The 12,793-nt window shown below is 44.2% G+C and overlaps 1 protein-coding gene across 8 annotated transcripts in view; it reads right to left on the bottom strand.

Moving 5' to 3' along the window:
- Positions 1–12,793, bottom strand: part of LOC137324650 (filamin-A-interacting protein 1-like) — a 266,872-nt gene that overhangs the window by 196,376 nt on the left and 57,703 nt on the right. For all 8 annotated transcript variants that reach the window (XR_010963696.1, XM_067989210.1, XM_067989212.1 and 5 more), the window contains exon 2: positions 4,490–4,765. Coding sequence is in view for 7 of the 8 variants with exons in the window: in XM_067989210.1 (XP_067845311.1) it covers positions 4,490–4,759 (270 nt within the window). In the remaining variant the exon portion in view is untranslated. The remainder of the gene's footprint in view (positions 1–4,489; positions 4,766–12,793) is intronic.

Below are 12,793 nucleotides of genomic sequence, written 5' to 3'. Positions count from 1 at the left end.
AACTGGACTGTATTCATATTGACAGTTTATTTCAATTAGATAGGTTAGGGAGGATCAGAGGTCATGCATGTAAGTTACACAAGGGCAGAACTAACTAAAATGTCAAGAGGTTCTTTTTTCCCCAGAGGATTGTAGACCTATGGAATAAGTTGCCAGCTTCGCTGCAAACCTTCAAAAAAGAGCCGGACCAGTTCCTGGCTGGGGCAGAGATCACGGCATAGAAAGGTGGATGGAAAAGCAAGTAATATAAATCATGATCAGCATGGTCTCCTGGACTAGATTTGATCACCTAAGGGGGTGGGGGGGGGGTTCAGAGAGGAATTTTCCAGATTTTTTTTTACCTGAATTGGTCTTGAGTTTTTTTAATCAGTTTTTTTTGCCTCTCCTAGGAGATTACAAGTCTGCTGGTGGGTGGGGGTATTGGGAATCATGATCCTTTAGGTATCACGATCTTGTAGGGCAGGCTTGATGGACCAGCTGATCTTTTCCTCTCCATCATTTTCATATTGTTTGTATAAAAAGTTGGGTTACATTTGAAATGTTACAGGACGTCTTGTACCATATCATGGCAGTGTTGTGCTATCGTGATGAAGGTAATGGGGTATATCTTAGAAGCTTGAGGTCCCAGCTTTGAACTTTTACGAAAGTCAGTAGCTCCCGCAGGATTTTCTGCCCATTAAAGTTAATGGACTGAAAATGTTGGGGGCAGGCTGACCTCCAAATTCCTGGTATGTGCTTCCCACATGTGAAGCTCCACGGCTGAAGTGCAAATTCATAACAGTTATCCTAATGATACAATAAATCATTTTACTTTATTTCTTCTTTCACCTCCGGGTTCAATCCAGCCAAATTGGGGTGAAAATCTCCTTTTCCTGTCATTTCTCAGGGTCCTACTCAAAATTAGTTTGGGCATTCCCATCCCATTTCTCACCAGGCACAGGTTAACAACACAAAACTACTAACAATTTGACTCAAGTTAGCACTAGTTGGGTAATTTTGTGGTATCTTGCGCTGGATGTGGAGCCTCACTGCGCAGGACTGCAGGTCACATAGGAGGCTATAACGCTACAGGGTGACTCTGTGACCAGCACTGCCATCAGGAGCAGACTCTCACAAAACTATCCCTTTAAATTATCCTAAAATTGACTGCCTGACTGAAAAGGAACAAATTCTCAACCCAGTTTTATTGGTTGCCAGTCCATAATATAGAAACAGTCATCATAATTCATAAATAATTGGTGTAAGTTAGCAATTTCACTTACAGTGGTTACAAGTATTGGAGGGGGGGTGGGGATTATGAGAAAGGGAACTGACACGCTGTTGCCGATCTAGTGAGGTTAGGGTTAGGGGCAGAGTGTACGTTTCTTTGCTGTGTATCAAGCCCATGTCATATTTGACCTGGCGATACTTGATGCTGACACTGGATGTAAATGATAGAAAATATTATTTTTCTCAGCATTGACGTCCCTCCTTGATGAGCATAAAATTGTTGAGGTCAGTGCCCTGTGGAATGTGGTGGTGGGAATAACTAAACATGATGTAACCTCCAAAGACAGCTGTAGGGTAATGTTTGTACACCAGTAATCTCTTTGAATTAAAGGTAAAAGTGTTGCAGCAAAGTATCCTAGCATTAAACTAAAGTGTAACCTGCTATATCCACAGTGTAAAACAATACACTTTAACCACACTCCATATCCCAGTTGCTCGTGGTTATCCATCACGAGAGAGCAATAGTCTATTACTCCTGTTGCTTTTGCTCTTCACCCGGGAATGTTGCGGATGCTAGCAACAGTCAAAGCTGTTTTATATCATATTACTGAGTTTTAATCTGTGTGGTTCTTAGCTCAAGAAATTATTTTTATGTCACGACCCAGAGTAGAAGCTTTATAAAAATCCCTCTCTATTGTTGAGTCTGTATTACTTCCCTGTGGCACTACATTGTAAATGTGTAATGATGAAGTGATGAAGGAGTTCTGGTAATTTTTTTTTTACAAGCCCTGATGACTTTTCCTGTCAGTTTGGTATGAAGCAATACATTTTCCACATTATTTTGCTTCTATTAAAAAATGAGCTCTTTGGGGATTGCAGTACCAGATCTCAATTTAAGCCATAAACACAGATTATAATTTTTCAAGCATGTACCGTAAATGCAGGTTTGTTTCTTGTATTCTGTATTCCGCCCCCCCACCCCCCGCCCCCCGCCCCGACCCATCACCAGTTTTCTCATTTTCCCTCTTCTCCACAAGTTGAGATTTGCTGAGGCATGGTGCCTCAGGTTGACTGTTGCTAGCATCTGCAGCATTCCCAGGTGAAGAGCAAAAGCAACAGGAATAATAGACTATTGCTCTCTTGTGATGGATAACCACGAGCAACTGGGATATGGAGTGCGGTTAAAGAGTATTGTTTTATACTGTGGGTATAGCAGGTTATACTTTAGTTTAATGCTAAGATACATTGCTGCAACACTTTTACCTTTAATTCAAAGAGATTACTTTCCAGTATCTCACCCAAGTGGCCATTATTTTAACTAAACATTCCAGGTTGCTGTCTGGACAGTGGTTCAATACGAGCGGTAGAAATATGTTACATATGTGGTAGTTACCACTGGAATATGTGGTGCACTGTGTTCTTAACAAGGTATTATGCCAGCAATAATAAGGTTAATGATTGTAAAGTACATTGTATAGAACTGATGGTAAATCCACAGTAATTTCACAGCACACAGTGTGGACTAAATGGCACTTAACAAATTACTGAGCAGTAAAGCTCCAATATCAGAGGATTGTGGGTTCAAGTCCCATTCCAGGACTTGAGCACATAGCTTTGGTTGGTAGTTCAGTGTAGTACTGGGGTGTGCTGCACTGTCTTTTACATGAGATGTTAACAGATTAAGTGGTCATTTTTCTCATATCTGTGGAACCTTGCTATGCACAAATGATCACATTTGCCTACAGAATAACAGTGATTACACTTCAAAAATAATTCATTAACTTTAAACCATTTTGGGATGTCCTGAGGATGTGAAAGTCACTATATAAATGCAAGTTTCTTCTTTACTGGTGTAAGAGGCTTAACGCTGACAAAAATGTCTTACAGTATATGGTTAGTCATTTGCTTAGTTTCCATGGATACTAGAATCTCACAGTTCATGGAAATTCCTTGCCCTTAATATTTTGACTGAGTATCCATTAACATCTTTCTGTTGAGTTTGAGATCAATTTCTTCCTTACTGTGGTAAAACCACTGTCATAACTGTGAGTCTGTCATAGTCAGCTGAGTCTATTCTTCTGGCTAAGACTTACTTCAGGTATAGTAATTATGTGTGATATATATTTTTATGGGACTTTGAATTGATGGCTTTTTTTTTTTGGTGAGAGCATCCTCTTTTCCTTTCCAAATTATTTTCTCTCTCCCCTTTTCTAGTCTTCCCAGCCCACAACACTCATTGCATCCAAGAGGACAGGTGGCCCACCTGCTTCGAAGGCGATAATTTCAACCCCAAGGTCAGGTGGGTTGGGGGTGGATGAGAAAGTAAAAATTATAGAAGTATAAAACCCGACCCCAACCTGCCCACTTCCAGTTTTAGTGGAGACGGGTTGGGAGGGTGTGGGCAACCAACCTGCTCTCAGGAGGCAGGTTGGTCAGTGAAATCTTTTAAGGAGGCTTCGGGCCTCCATTTTAATAGCTTTTTTATTTTTAACTCCTGGGGGCCGGGATTCCCGGGCCTTCTGATTCACGCCACATAAGAGGAGGCGAGAAGGGCCGGATAAACAGGTGAGTGCCTTTATTGCACTGCTTGTAGGCCAGGAGGAGCAGGAGTGTTTCCTCCAGGCCCAACAAGTTCACCCGCCACAATCCCACACACCCAATTGGCCAACCCTCCCTGATCTATCCACTGCCCCTCCCATGCCTCCAACCACCCCCCATGGTGTCCGACCCCCCCACCTCGATGAACGACCCCCCTCCCCAATGTCTGACCCCAAGTCCCTGATGTCACACTTACCTGGCATTCACCCCCAGTCTGCTTTCTGACAGCCTCTTAATCTGGCTGGCTGTCGGGCAGGAAACCTGCTAAAAAAATTTAAAAGACGTCCTGATGTCAAAATCATCAGGACATCTGGGAAACCTGTACTTTCAGGTTTCCCGTCCGAGATGCTCCCAACCCGCCCCCCCCCCACCATGCCCCCCCCCCCCCCCATGCTCTCCACAGCTTGGAGTAAAAATCCAGGCCTGTGCCCACGTTGATCCTAAAAGGCTGTTAGAAGTTGTATGACAATGTTCAGTTGACAGTGTTCACTCTGAACTTGCCCTATGAACAATGTTAAGATTGGCAACTCAACAGGATGGCTGACTCTGGGTGTGAGCCCAAGTCCCACCCTTATGTCTCACTATGTGTTACAGTTCCAATGTTCTGCGCCATCATTTGACAGCAGTTTGTAACCTACAGTATGAGGTTACAAATGTTACAAGTATCGTACATGCCTCTCACCTCTATTTCTCCTTCCATTATACAGAGCAGACGCAGAAGATCATCTTTGGAGAGCTCCAGTAACTTCTTTCTTCGCTCACTTTCTTCCAAAGACTTCTGATGTTTCTTTACAGGACCTGATACCCCCAACACCTTTTCTCCATCATTTTGCCGTTGTGTTTTGTTCTTCTTTTTGCTGCCTGTACAAATACCTTCCTCATCTTCACGCTTGTTATTGCTGGACGCATGTCCATTGGATGGAGATTCCCCACCACTGCTACGGGACCTCATCCCAACCTATATTGGAGAAAAAGCACAGGGATAAGTGGCTGCATGCTATATTATAAGTAGATAATAATTGCATCAATTTTCAGAGCCAAGTTTTTGGATTAAATCAAAACAACAAAATTATAATTTCCAGAAGTGAACGCTCTGTAATACTTCTGCAGACCCAAGTTCCATTTTAGGCAACAAAAAATACAGCAGAAGCCTACTTATTTAAATTGGATATTCAATCAGTCATTGCCTGCACATCCTGTAGTGTTTGTGGTATTGGAATGATTTGATAATAGGAATATTGTGGTATTGGAACGATTTGATAATAGGAAAATTGTGGTATTGGAATGATTTGATAATAGGAATATTGTGATATTGGAACAATTTGATAATAGGAAAATTGTGGTATTGGAATGATTTGATAATAGGAATGTATTTGTTAGCCACCTATTTTCTCCTTATCCCCTTCTCTGTATTCATTTTTCTTCATTTTGATATGTCTGCTGAATGGCAGGACTGTACTTTGTGCAGAGATGAAGCATCAATTTTCCTAACAAAGAACACACCCACATTCCTTCACTTTCTCCCTCCTGCATAGACAGAAGCTCATGCCTCAGCAACTTGCAACTAATAGTCTCAACCCTTGACCTACGCTGAAACTCAAATGTATGACCACAGACTAATACTTCAAAGTCAGATTTACATTTCCTCTCCTTGAGGAGTATCAGGGAGATGTCAAACTGATAAATGATGTTAACATTTCAGGCTGAAACTTTAACACTGTTTCTCTCTTCACAGATGCTGACTGACCTGCTGAGTGTTTGCAGCATTTTGTGTTTTTATTTCAGATTTCCAGCATCCTCAGTATTTTGTTTTTGATAAACAATATTGCTGTGCATACTTGTTAAATGAAATTTTCTCAAAAATAATTCATCCCCATTCATGGGCTCACTGAAGTAATGTCATTGGGAAACACTCAGCACAATTCCTCCATTCTCCAGCTGATCTACCATTAACTCTGAAGTTCTGCTTTTGTGACAATCTAATTTTTATTTTGCTATTTGTACACCACATTTATTCAAAGTTACAGCTTTCATCCTATCACATGATTAACAAGGCATTTGCTCACATAAAGTATGATCAACCACCCTTAGTTGCACTGGTCCCTACTGAGTACTGCTTTCTACAAGCAGCTTAGAAGCCGTTATAAAAAAAAGTTTATTTTAAAAATAATTTTTTGTGCATTGAGTTCAAAGGAGTTACATAAATCTCAGCGCAGCACTTTGCTCTTGTGGTTTATGGTCATCTGAACCTGTTGATTAGAACACGCAGGTGACTCACGACCAATCTACCATTTTATATATATAAAAAAAACTTATGTTGAATTATTCACTGGATTGCATGTGTCATACCTGTTTATGCACGGGGTGGGGGGGGGGATCAAAAAAACATGCTATGTGAAATATAACTCAGTGCCACTCTGGGGGTACTTTGTACAAATTTATTTCTGGGCTTCCAAAAGAGTTAACTAGTGGTTTTGGGGTGAGTAGGTCCTAAAACCTGAGGGAATCAAACAGACATTTGTACTTTCCACTGATGAGATATGGGCACTTACGGTGAGCCAACTTTCAATTAGTTTATTACAGCAGATGCAATTCCGGAATAGGAATGGCAGCAGACAGTAGGGGTGTTGTCACTGGCAAATCAGGTTATCAAAATTGAATTTAATATCAGTTTGTAACAGCTGACCTTTTGTTGTAACATAGAATTGCTTGAAATAAAACTTCAAGAGTTTAATGTCGCTGTCTATTGGTGAATGCAATTTTCTGTCACCCACAAAAGTATTGAGTGAAACTCCAGAATATCTGTTTATCCTAACACCTCTGTTATTTTGTCCTGGCTAGTTTTGGTTCATGGATGATATGTCCACGATCCCAGTGGCACAGGAAGCATGATAGTAAATGGACTGGAGAAGGGAGAACAGGATGGAAATGTGTGTTCACAGCTTCAATAGATTGGCAGAGAAAGCAAAAAATAGGTTGATAGGTTGAATTTTTCTATCTTTTTAAATTTCCTTTTGATCTTATTTAAAGAACTGGACTGTATAAATTATGGAGAGTATTTACTTTTTAATTTTACTTTCAATATTTGGTTGTCTTTTCCTTTGTGACTCCACCTATGGTTTTAATATAGAACTGCATCGAGAGGTCGTCCTTGAAACAAACTCCCCTTCTGTTTATTTTTAAACTGTTGAAGCTATCCCAGCAGTTGAAAAAGAAACCTTCTGGAGATGATAAATTAATGAATGCAGCTCTTAAATGAGTGTTTCATTTTAAATAAACTCTATTCAATAGAGCATAATTTAGATCAAGTAGTCCACAAAAACCCAGGCCGAGCTTCCTCTGTGTCATTCTCTACATATCAGTTAGAATCATCCAGTTATTGCACGCTTGTATAATGTGACTATCAGACAAGTTCAGCAAAAGCAGATAAAGCAACTTCCCCAGTAATAACACATTATTATTCTCAATTAATTAGGCACTTCTATGGAATACTTCATAGGTGCAGTCAGAGATGTAAGACAGCTAAGAGTAGAAAACCCCACAGAGAAGATTAGAACAATGTAATAATAATAATATTTATAGACATAAGTGTTTTTGTGTGTCATTTAGGACATTAAAAAATTGATAATAAGTCAAACAAACCTTAACCAGCACTCCTTTTATTCCTGATGAGACTCCTATTCCCAAAGCACAACAGTGCAGTGAAGCTTTGTGATCTTATTTAATACAGGTCCAGCCATTGCTGTTGTATGCAAGGCTGGTTGTGAGATATCTCTGTCTAACACTGATTATTGTAACAGAACTCTACTGTACCAGCAAAGTGTGTGATTTCTAATTAGAAGGATGAACTAATAAGAGTTTTTAAAAAATAAAATGTGGAGCATGAGAGCTGGATTAACGTTGGTAATGATAGTTATTAATACAACAACAACTTGCATTTATACAGCACCTTTAACGTAGTAAAATATCCCAAGGCGCTTCACGGGAGCGTTATTAAACAAAATTTGACACCGAGTCACGTAAGGAGATATTAGGACAGGTGACCAAAAGCTTGGTTGAAGAGGTAGGTTTTAAGGAACATCTTAAAGGAGGAGAGAGAGAGAGGTAGAGGGGCAGAGAGGTTTAGGGAGGGAATTCTACAGCTTAGGGCCTAGGCAGCTGAAGGCACGGTGGAGCGATTAAAATCGGGGGTGCGCAAGAAGCAAGAATTGGAGGAGCGCAAAGATCTTGAAGGGTTGCAGGGTGATGGCTGAGTGAAGAGTAGTTAAAGTGAGCTGGCACTGTCAGCCTTCCCCAGTCCCTAACGTAGTGTCTACCTTCCCAATTTCCCAAGCACTCTCTCACTGCCCGAATCCCTTATACCCAATGGGCGATCACCTTGCTGTACACCTCCGCTCAGTCCACAAGTGTGACTCTGACCCACCGGTCGCTTGCCATTTTAATTCCCCATCCCACTCCCACTCTGACCTCTCTGTCCTTGGCCTCTTACAGGGTTCTAATGAAGCTCAAGGGAAGCTCGAGGAACAGCACCTCATCTTTCGTTTAGGCACTTGACAACCTTCCGGACTCAACTCTGATTTCAATAACTTCAGATCATAACCACTGCTCCCATTTTTAATTTTTTTTGTTGTTGTGGGACTGCAGCTGCTGCTAATGGTTCTGCTGTTGCCAATTACATCTCCTCTAGACCCATCTTTTGTTTCTTAACTTGTCCCATTACCACCTTCCTTGCCTTGCACCATCATCCATATCATTTAATCTCTCTTGTCCTCTACCCTATCACAGACCTTCCTTTTTGTTCTTTCCTCCCTTCCCCCCTTTCTCTGGCTCTGTACCAGCTTAAAAACTTTAACTCTTTTAACATCTTCCAGTTTAGACGAAAGGGCTTCGACCTGAAACATTGGCCCCGATATTACCAGGGAGGTGGATTGGCATCGGGGGGTCGACTGGGCGCGTGGGTAACCCGCCCAGAAAAATTGGTGGGTTCCCCACGCAATCACGAGTAAATTGAAGCCACTTACCTTGGCTTCTGGGTTGGAAACCTGCGCAGTGGGCGGACTGCGCACCCGCATCACAGGCTGTCAGCTGGAGAAGCCCAATTTAAACGGGCAGTCCTCCAATGCTGCTCCTGCAGCAAACAGCCAAAATTACAGCATGGAGCAGCCCATGGGGAAAGGCTGCTCCCAAGTTTAATGATGCCTCACTCCAGGTCTTACTGGATAGAGTGAGGAGGAGGAGGGAGATCTTCCACCCGGCGGACTGGAGGAAGTGGCCTGCCTCTGCAACAAGAAGGCCTGGCTCGAGGTGGCAGAGGAGGTCACCAGCAGCAGCAACATATCCCGCACCTGGATACAGTGCAGGAAGCGCTTCAATGACCTAACTAGGTCAGCCAAAGTGAGTACACTTACTCATTCTCCTACACTCCGTCTTCCACATCATCGCCCCCACCCCACAATTCCTTCTGCACTGCTAACACTACTCTATCACATCAGTCCTCACACCCACTCAAACCTCATCCTCAACTTACCTGCAGTTACTCATGTCCCCAGTACTCGTCCCACCACTACCACTCAACCCAATCCTCATACAATCTCATGGCTCTGTCTCATACTCACCCTCTGATGCATCTCTTTCACGGTCACCCTCACCCAACCTGCCACTACCTCTGCTGCAGCTATTGGGGATGCATCACATATGAGTAGTAGGAAGCGTAAGGCAAAGGTTTTGTGAGCACAAAGGGGATGCACAAGGGTGTTTTACAGTTTGTCATGTTTTTTATTTATATTTGATTTTGGTTCAACTCACATTAAATATTATATTGTCAGCACTACTGCCACGTCTTGACCATTCTTGACTGGCTTGTGCAATAAGTCCCTTTCATGAGGTTCTCCATGAACACCCACACTTGATGCCACCCATTGGGTCACCCTACAGTGGGTGTATGTGTAGTTGCACGACTATTTTGTGCAGGTGCCTGTGGCGCAGCACTGTGTTGTGGAGTTCCATGTGGCGGAGGTGGATGGCATGCCTGGTGAGGCTGGTGATGTTGCTCAGCCTCGGATGAAGCGCCGAATGCAGCCATGGCACCCCCCCATCCTGACGGTGTGAGTTTGAGGGGGTCCGCAAAGTAGGTAAATGTGTTTGCACAGCAGAGTTTAGGGTATAAATTAATAACTTTGAGCGGAAAGACAAAGGTGTTGCAGCCTAAACTTTGTCTGAAGTGACAGAGTGCCCTGCTGCAATAAATGAGGTACTTCCCCCACAACTGTCAAAAAATCCTTTGCATCTCCCACTGGCTGCTGACTGAAACATGTCTGCTCCAACAGGGAGTGTTTCCCACAGCACAGGAAACATGCTGAGGATCCATGAAAATTGCACCTCTGCCAAAAATCTCCTGTCAATGAGGTCTGTCAAGTACCTCAACTAGGTAAGTAAGTATTTAAATTGTCATCCCGCCGACTTTAATTGCCGGTGGGAGTCCCCCATGCGGGAGCTGCGCGTGCACCCGAACACGTCACTGGTGAACTCGGAAGTGGGCGGGTTGGAGCCGGGCTCCAGATCTGCTCCACGATTCTCCAATTCTACGAGCCCCCTCGCCCCCAACAGACCCGCTCAGCCATCCTAAAATCGACCCCATTAACTCGGTTTCTTTCTCCACAGATGCTGCCTCACTTGCTGAGCTTTTCCAGCATTTTCTGTTTTTATTTCCCTTACACATTCTCTGCCTTCCCGAAACCCTGATATATAAGAATCCTTTTATAACAAGGAGGGACCGGACATAGTGGATGCCAAGCCGCAGGGAATGAATCTTAAGGGTTTTTCAAAATAAAAAGCCAGAAGAAACTCAGCGGGGGGGGGGGGGGGGTAAATTGGGTCACGTAGCATCCATTTTGCAGGTGCTACGCAGAAACCCAAGCCCGAAAATGGCATCTGAGACGCATGTGCACACGTCCGGCATGACCTGCGCAAGACGCCATATTGGTAGAGGTGATTGTGCACTCGCACCTAACGAATGCCGGCAGCATGTAGAGTAGGGAGATTATGATATAAATCAGTGTGCAATGCAGATTTGAAGCAGCCGGTGATATTTTTGAACTCTACGCTCCAGCCAACGCACTGTCCTAGGCTCGCATAGCTGAACAGGAGTTAAAGGCATGAAGGACCCCCGCCCCCCCACCCCAACCAGTGCTATTTAAAGAGAGCATGCAGGAGTTACAGGTTAGCTGCTGGATTAGTTATTCTGGCTGCTGGTACAATTGTGGGCGTTTGTTGAAGTTTCCTATACTTGGAGAAAGTTGCAATATTCTGTAGAGAGTGGTCTGGCTGGTCGTGCAGTACTGTTAATGGCATTTAAAATAGTGTGTTGACCAAAGTTACTTCCAGATATGGGTGGCCTATCAGGGCTTCCTCTGGGAATTGAACATGACTGGGAACATGAACAGAGGCCACGCAGAGTAGAACAAGGTGCCAGAAGAGGGAGGAGGAAGAGGAGCAGGAGGAAGAGATGGAGGAGGAGGAGTAGGAGGAGGAGGAAGTGGAGGAAGATGCAGGGAGGCCTCTTCTGCCAGGGCTCTGCGTGATAAGATGATTAATGAGTGACACCAGTAACTTCAACGACACTTCCCCATTCACCAACAGTCCCATATGCCTTGCCTTTCCTCTCTCACATGACCATCAAATCATTCCCTTATGATTACACATTGCTTCCCCCCTCAGCTCATCGCAGAAATGAAAACCAACACCAAATACAAATTCATAACCACATTTATAGATTTACACATCAAATGATTCAAACAAACTGATACTATTCACCCTTGTGCATTCCCTTAGTGCCTGTCGTTCATGTGCCTTTAACTTTCCTAGTGTTCCTACAAGGTGTATCCCCAGTGGCTGGAGCATGAGTGGTGGAAGAATGCTGACCTCCAATTGAGGAGCATGCACATGGCCTTTGATGATGAACTTGAGCAGCTCTGGGCTGAGAGGTCCGGCTTCAGACTGCACCATCTCTGCCTAGGCTGCAGCAGTCTCGCCTGGCTGGCTGACAGGCAACAGCATCTGAGAGAGGACAGCAGGTTCGTCTTCCATGGCACCACTCCAACTCTCCCGGGGCGGCGCCTCAGCAATCCTGGTGATCTGCTGGAGAACAGATTGCTGGACTGCTGTGACGCCCTGGAAGTCTTGTTCCACAGTGGAACCCAGAGCCACGATAGCAGCAGTCTGAGCTTCCAAAGCAACAGTCAGACCTTGGATGGCAGTTGTTTGTGCTGCAATGGATGCTGTGACATCGGTCATCAGACACTGCATCATGGTGGGTTCCACAGGTGTGCTGATGGAGGTGACCACCCATTCCATGTGGGTAAGGATGGGCTCCAAGCTCTGCACAAAATCCTGTGCCAAGTTGAAGCTAGAATCCTCCATGCCCCTTGACATTGTACGCAGGCTTTCCAGTACACCAAACATTTGGTTGTGTATGCCCATCAGCCGTCTTCTGTAGCCTGGTCCACGGACGTCATCATCTGACACCTCTGCAGCAGAATTAGTGAGCGACCTCAAGCTCCAGCAAGCTGGCACCTATGGTATTCATTCCCTCCGCCCCGGCTCCTGCGCACATGTGCCCGGTGCCTCACCAGGTACAGATCCCTCCTCTATCCTAGTCTCTAAAGTATGCGCAGTGTTAGTATCTGAGCTGGCGGCTGCGAGTGTAAGATCGAGTGACGGTGTGTCTTCACCTTCACTGTCGTCTTCCTCTACCTCCTCTGACTGGATAGGTTCCAGTTCTTGGGTGTCTGAAATGACAAAGGGACACGGGTTGAAGTGTGGTGAGGGGAGAGGAGAAAGTAAGACGTGCGTGCTCACACTATCTGCAGCACGTGAGTCAGAAAACATTGTGGGATGGGAGAGACATGGGAAGCAAGAAGGAGGATTAGGGTTGCAGAGACCCGCATCATCGATCCCTCCAGCACCTCAGCGATGGCCCACCCAATGA

The sequence above is a fragment of the Heptranchias perlo genome, chromosome 8, assembly GCF_035084215.1.
Source record: "Heptranchias perlo isolate sHepPer1 chromosome 8, sHepPer1.hap1, whole genome shotgun sequence".
NCBI classification, from domain to species: Eukaryota; Metazoa; Chordata; class Chondrichthyes; order Hexanchiformes; family Hexanchidae; genus Heptranchias; species Heptranchias perlo.
This window is presented reverse-complemented; position numbering and strand designations above follow the sequence as displayed.